This window comes from Zeus faber (genome assembly GCF_960531495.2).
Source record: "Zeus faber genome assembly, chromosome: 17".
NCBI classification, from domain to species: Eukaryota; Metazoa; Chordata; class Actinopteri; order Zeiformes; family Zeidae; genus Zeus; species Zeus faber.
The window spans coordinates 9,257,254-9,264,275 of NC_137204.1; the positions used below are offsets into that span (position 1 = coordinate 9,257,254).

General features: G+C 38.9%; 1 protein-coding gene across 1 annotated transcript; it reads right to left on the minus strand.

The window, feature by feature from the left end:
• Positions 1-226: 226 nt before the first annotated feature.
• Positions 227-4,119, minus strand: LOC307243419 (peptidyl-prolyl cis-trans isomerase-like). The gene is made up of 5 exons (XM_080018225.1): positions 4,008-4,119; positions 2,982-3,012; positions 2,603-2,691; positions 796-968; positions 227-682 (listed from the first exon to the last, which is right to left on the minus strand). The coding sequence occupies exons 1-5, from the start codon at positions 4,074-4,076 to the stop codon at positions 547-549; spliced, it is 498 nt and encodes a 165-aa protein (XP_079874351.1). The 5' UTR covers positions 4,077-4,119; the 3' UTR covers positions 227-546.
• Between the last annotated feature and the right edge of the window lie 2,903 nt (positions 4,120-7,022).

Sequence of the window (7,022 nt, forward strand, 5' to 3'; positions counted from 1 at the left end):
TAAGTAACACAAATAAAATGGACATTGTGTATTGCAGCCTGGAGCTATACACGAGGTCCATTTATTTATGATTATGATTATGATTATGATTATGATTATTATTATTATTATTATTATATATCTCTATATGCTTATGAATATTATCCACATGTAAATTTAGACTCTACATACTAACATAAGGTAAAGGTCACACAAACACATACAAACATACGCACTCACATTATGGAGAAGAAATGGATTTAATGAATTTAATATGCCAGAGCAGTGATAAACCAACTAACCATTTAGTTTATTTATATATTTATTCTTGTATTCAGTGTCTACGTGCTCCTCATTGGACGGCTCATAATGTTCCAAAGTTACACATCATTCACAAATCATACCAGACTAGAGACTGTCACTGGGTAAATAACTGGGGGGGTTAGAAATGTCACTTGTTTTTGGAAGATGTGTCATTTTAACAAATGGGATAAAGAGGCTGAAGGGATGGGTATTTTCATAGGATCTGTTCATGTTATTATAATACTTTTTTTTATTCAAAGCGTCCTATCTAAGTTCACCGCAGTCTGCAATGACGATTTGCACTGTGCATGTGCCGTCCTCAGTGCCTTGCTTCTCCATCGCGTTGACAACATCGAGGCCCTCCACCACGTTGCCAAACACCACGTGCTTCCCGTCTAACCTGGAGAGGGAATGTGGAAACAACAATGCACTCAGTGGAAGATTGTACGGAAGTTTTTTTTGGTCTCGGGTCGAACACAAGGAGACCCCTGTAACAGAGAAAGGGGATTTCACCATGAAGTTTTTGCCGTGCATATGAAGAACTGCGAGCCGTTGGTGTTGGGACCGGCGTTGGCCATGGACAGGGTGCCAGAGCCCGTGTGCTTCAGTTGGAAATTCTCATCGGCAAACTTTGCCCCGTAAATGGATTTACCCCCCGTTCCGTCGTGGTTGGTGAAGTCCCCGCCCTGAAAGTGAAGTTGATGTTAATATTCCCAATTGTAGATGGGTAGTTGATATAAATGGGGTGGTTCTAGGTTTTATTAGGGGTCCAGTCCCCAAGGGGGGCGGAGACCCCTGTTGTTTTTGTTCATGAAATATTTGACGTCAGTGGAACATGGATGTCATGGAACCGACGTACCCACGCACAGGATGAATACGATTTGTATTCGGGGCAGTTCTGCCATGGTGTCGTCTTAGAGTTTGATCCAAATTGGTCCATTTTTGTAGCAGAAGTTAGTAAAAAAAACATTGCCTTTCTCATTTCCGCAATTGTCACGTGATAGCACTGCAGACCCAGATCAGTCACAGACAAGCGTGTCATTGCTCACTGGTCATGTGTAATCACTTCACGCACGTGCAAAATGGCGGTGCACAACGACTGCCTGACACTAAATCTGCCATTTTTAAATACTCCAGAAATATAATCTGCTCACTGGACTATTTGATTGGACTTTAACTACAGATGAACTCTGACAGACTGTACATACACAGAAGCGCAGTGATAACCGCCGTTAAACTGGAGGTAGGTGTTGCGTTTGGAACACAGAGAATGTAGTTGACATTCTCCCTGAATTGTAGTGAGTTGTAACAGAAACCATCCAAAATGACAGTGACAGGTATTACTTGATAACTATAAACCTTTATGTTTGAAAATAATTAAGATAAAATATTACCAGAAGACGATTGGATTAACAAAGCGTCATAAACATGTTTGTGTGCGTAATGTAAAATATTTTGACATGGACGGCAAGTGACCTCGATGATGTTTTAATGGAAGGAACGAGCCTTTAACAAGACATGGAAACATCTGGTAGAATAGAAGACAATGTTTGAGGAAGAGATCATATAGCAATACCAGAATTGCCAAGGACACATACGTTCTCTAATACAACATTGAAATTAACGTATGGTGAGGTATTACTGGCTGTATTGGTGTTGATCACTATGACTCTGCATTACAGAATATAGCCACGCCAAATAATAAAGCAATTCAAAGATCACTGGTAAATGACGAGGCATGTGAATGACCACCAACATCAGATTTGTTAAAAATAGCACCTACATTGCAGACATTGCAGAATTCCATTGCAGACAATTTATTTGGTTGTCACCTACAGCATTGCAAATAGTCCTTGAATATCATTACCTCACACATGTCACAGTAACTAGCCTGGACCCTGTTTATTGCTATATTTCTTTTCTATTTTTTTCATGAAAGTCATATGGTTTCATGCCAAAGAGTCTCAACTATTGAAAACTGTATGTGTTGTTTTTTACTTTTCCAGTTATAGATATGAATGATGAATGTATTTTTTTTTATCTCAACTCGACCGCAAATTTGTGAAAGTTTTTGAAAAATAAATGAGAAAGAATAAATAAATAAAAAATATAAGTTCCACAACCATGTTCCGGACATGTCACACCAGAGGAGATTCACAAATTTGATTGAAATGTACAACAAATGTAATGACTCATTTGTATAAGTTAACATGATGTCATCATTCATATTAAATAATTTATTTTCCATTTCTCACAATTTTGATGATGATTGCGTTGTCGTGGTTTTTTTTTTATTGCTTCCCGACTGAAAAAACTGTACCTGACACATGAAGGTTGGGATGACGCGGTGAAACAGGGAGCCCCTGTAGCCGAAGCCCTTCTCTCCTGTGCACAACGCCCGGAAGTTTTCTGCAAAACACAAACAGATGAACATTTCTACACATCAGTTTTTAATTAAACACACGAGCACTAGGAAGAGGGTTGATGAGAATAGATGGATAAAAAGACAGACGGACAGACAGACAGACAGACAGACAGACAGACAGACAGACAGACAGATAGATAGACAGATAGATAGACAGATAGATAGATAGATAGATAGATAGATAGATAGATAGATAGATAGATAGATAGATAGATAGATAGATAGATAGATAGATAGATAGATAGATAGATAGATAGATAGATAGATTCTGTACCTGCAGTCTTCGGGACAACATCAGCCCTGAGCTGCAAAAGACAGACGGTCAGTCATGGACAAAATGAGTACATTAGTACACATAGTAAGTACATTACAAAATATATATATATATCTTAAATATAAATATATCTTCATGATTGCAGGGTTAACACAAATAAATAAAGATTGTACATTTTATTGCATCCCTGTTCTCTCTTAAACAATGTTACCTCTGTTTTTTAGCTGTTTACAAAATCCAATAAGGAGATAGTTTGTCACACTCAGAAACAATAGTTGATGGTAGTTATTAAGCAAATACTTCGCGAGTTTCCATGTTTTCCACGCCTTTCCCCTTTTTGGAGATCCCGCTCTGGACGAGTGACTCGGCAAAAAGAGGTGTTACGTTAGTTTATCAGTTGCAATGTTTTCCTTCATTGTGATTCCTTAACAAAATTGTTCCGAACATTTTAATTAAACATTTAAGGAAGTATTTGGTAGATGTTATCATGCAGGTTGAGTAAATCCTGTAAGTTTTCAGGAGTTTCTTGGTGTCGGGGAGCCCCAGTGTTTCCCGTTTATTATCACTTTCTGTCGCTTTAAATTGCTGCGGTGAACTTGAAATGTTTGATTGAATTAAGGAAAAAAAAAGTTCAGAGTTTTTCACAGATCCAGCCTCTTAAAATGCAGCAGACTGATGCGTTTAAATTTAAAATGCATGTCGTCTGCTAAATAATGGGATGCGTGGCCTGGTCCTATCAAACGCCCTATTTCTCGCGCTGAAAGCTACAATAACAATGTACTTGTATAAGGAAACGGTGAGGGTTATTGTAAATCATTCACAATAATATGCTGCAATAATGTAAATAAATCAAACAAAGACAGTCATAATGGAGTTTTCTTATACAACAATGGTAAAAGTGGCCTAATTCACTGACAGGCTGCATCAGGTCTCATGCATCTGCGCTGCTCTGCAGTAATACAAGTTATTTTAAGGTGCTGAAAATCCCATGGTTACCATGAGAGTAAATGGTAAAAGGAAACTTACCTCCATTATAATCCTGCCAGCGCTGGTGCCATCAATATTAATGTCAAAATAAACTCTAGGATTTCCCATTTTCAGAAACTGTCCGTGTGACGGGATAACGCGGAAGGACCTGTGTGTGTGTGTGTGTGTGTGTGTGTGTGTGTGTGTGTGTGTGTGTGTGTGTGCGTGCGTGTGTGTGGGTGTGGTTGCGTGCGCATACGCGTAAGTGAAACTAGACATAAGAAATTTGAATTGTATGTAACTATTTATTCCCAAAATACTCAAGACAATTTCCCATTTTCAAAAACTGTCCGTGTGATGGGATAACGCGGAAGGGCTTGTGTGTGTGTGTGTGTGTGTGTGTGTGTGCGTGTGTGTGTGTGTGTGTGCGTGTGTGTGCATGCGTGCGTGTGTGGGTGTGGTCGCGTGCGCATAAGTGAAACTAGACATGAGAAATTTGAATTGTATGTAACTATTTATTCCCAAAATACTCAAGACAATAAATGAAATTAAAAAATGAACTTATCTTTTCAATGACTACGACCCAGACAAAAGTCTGAAAAAACAACAACTAAAAAAAAGTGCGTGGTATGACAGCATGTGCGCTGTGAACTACCAAGATGTTGTGTCTATGCACCATCCTAACATTAATCATGAACTTTACGTTTAGTGTATTGAAATAAATTGTGAAATTGCCTGCGAGGCATCTAGGTAACACAGCCATTACTCCCCCCACGAAACACTATTAAGCATTGCAAATAGACGTACGGTAATAACAATCTTTTACTTAGAAAACAACTTCAAGTGAACCGTTTTAGAAAAAAAAACACACAAATAATTAAAAATCAAACATTTTCTTTCAGATAATTTAGAGAAAAGTTTGAAAAGTCCATACTTTCCAAAGATGACATCGGGTTGTTTTCAAGTGACGATGAAAGCCTTTGTGCCATAGTACATAAATATTTCACCATATTGGGCACAAATTCCAGCTGAGTAGTCTAAATACTTCAATAAGATTAACACTAATCAATATCAGTGCATATCACAATATTTCATAATTGATGTATTGTTCACAACGATACATTACCAAACTATTAACAATTAAAAATGACAATGATTACGACACTTCACAAACGTTCTCGAATGAAAACAGAATATACTGTATATGAACCCCAATATGGACATGTGGGTCATACAGTTCAAACAATGTAAAAACACAGAACTGTGTTTCAAGATTCCGTCGCCAAAACCTGTGTCTGTTTATGTGCAGAGACAATAAAGATGATAAACCAACAGAGGGAAAAAGATGAGATTATTCGTTTTGACAGTGCTGAAAGATTCTTGATGCTGACAAACTCTGCCTTTGTGTGGAGCATCCGTCTTTGTTGTAAAAATCACATCTGAAAGTCCAATGTGATACTTTTCATTTAATCGGCTTTCTTCTCTGCCACGTTTCACAACATCCCATTTTTTCAACCTCACTTATCCCAACAAAGCATCAAAGCAACAGCATTTCTTACAAACAGACACTGGTGAGAAAGGCAAGGCAGCGTCTTTACCACCTCAGGCAGCTGAGGAAATTCCGGGTCCTGGTGAGGATCCTCAAGTCCTTCTACTCTGGAGCAGTGGAGAGCATCCTGACAGGCAACACCACTGCCTGGTTTGGGAACTGTACTGCTCAGGACAGGCTGGCCCTGCAGAGGGCCACTGGAACTACCCTCCCCTCCCTGCAGGACTTATACACCAGGAGTTGTAGTAGCAGAGCCTGCAGGATCATGAAGGATCCTCACCACCCCAACAACGGACTATTCCAGCTGCTGCGGTCGGGCAAGGAGCCACACACATAGGCTCCACTACCTTCTGTACTGTTTTTAGCATACTGTACCGCATACTGTGTCACTGTTCTGGGTTGTTCGGTGTCACCGTATTGCGGCGCTGTACTGTTGTATACTGTGCTGTATTATCTCACAACACTACCTCACTTTATTCACATGCCACTTTAATGCACATATCTGTATTTACATAATTGCCTATCACATATACATAAGTCTATCCCATATACGTAAGCCTATCCCCTTTATCTATTCTATTTTATTTTATTTTATTTTATTCTATATGTTTTTATTTTATTCTATAGTATTCGACTTACTGCATTACAATTTAGGAATCAGTTAGTTGGTCTCGTAGAAAGAAATTTTCTTAGGTAGCTACTATGTTCAGTCCAGGACCTATTGTGTGTAATGACCGGGTGCGTTGCATCAACATTTCACTGCGTATATGTTTGAAAGTATGTATATGTATGTGACGAATAAACCTCTTGAATCTTGAATCTTCACTGCTCTACAGCAAGTTTCACACCGACTCCGTAATCGCATCCGACAGCCTGGCCGCCGGATAATCTGCGCCTGGGTTTCGCGTCACAAAATATTTCAGGGAATTTGGGAGAGCTCGTTTTTTCTAGATCAGAGAGTAGTTTGATCAGATGGACATTCACCATTTTCCATGAATCAAAGTTTAAAACCCGCTTTACATAGTGTTTGCAAAGAAGCAACAAACGTAAAAAATACACACATTTCATTCATATTCAAAGAGGTTTATTGATAGTGAATATGGTAAACTTCCAAGTTTAAGGTTAATAACGTCATTATTGTATATATGTCACTGATTTACTTGGTTTTAAGCTCAATTTCAAAAAATAACTTGACTGATGTCTCTTCGTGTCATAGTGTCAGAGTGAAAATTTGAACGCGTCCCGGAGCCTCGATCGGACGCGGAAGTTCCACACCGCTGCGCGTCATGGCTTTTCGTGTGTGGAACCTGATTCTCCGCAGGAATGAATGGACTTGTTTGTTCTTGTTGTTTGTCAACGTCGGGGTGAAGGCAGCTTTAGACTTGAGGTATTTAATACATTATCTCCAGCAGTTAATTCTACATGTTCTCCACCGCCTGCCGTTTTCTTTCAAGTACTGTATCTTTATCATTCCAAGTGTGTGCACACAGTCTGTCTTGTTCTTATATTTGAATTAATTCACATTA

Excerpts from the sequence above, each read along its gene's own strand:
- LOC307243419 (XM_080018225.1), bottom strand. The coding sequence starts at position 4,076 with ATGGGAAATCCTAGAGTTTATTTTGACATTAATATTGATGGCACCAGC. Across the intron at positions 3,013-4,007 it reads CTGGCAGGATTATAATGGAG|CTCAGGGCTGATGTTGTCCC; the intron begins GTAAGTTTCCTT and ends TGTCTTTTGCAG. Across the intron at positions 2,692-2,981 it reads TGTTGTCCCGAAGACTGCAG|AAAACTTCCGGGCGTTGTGC; the intron begins GTACAGAATCTA and ends TGTGTTTTGCAG.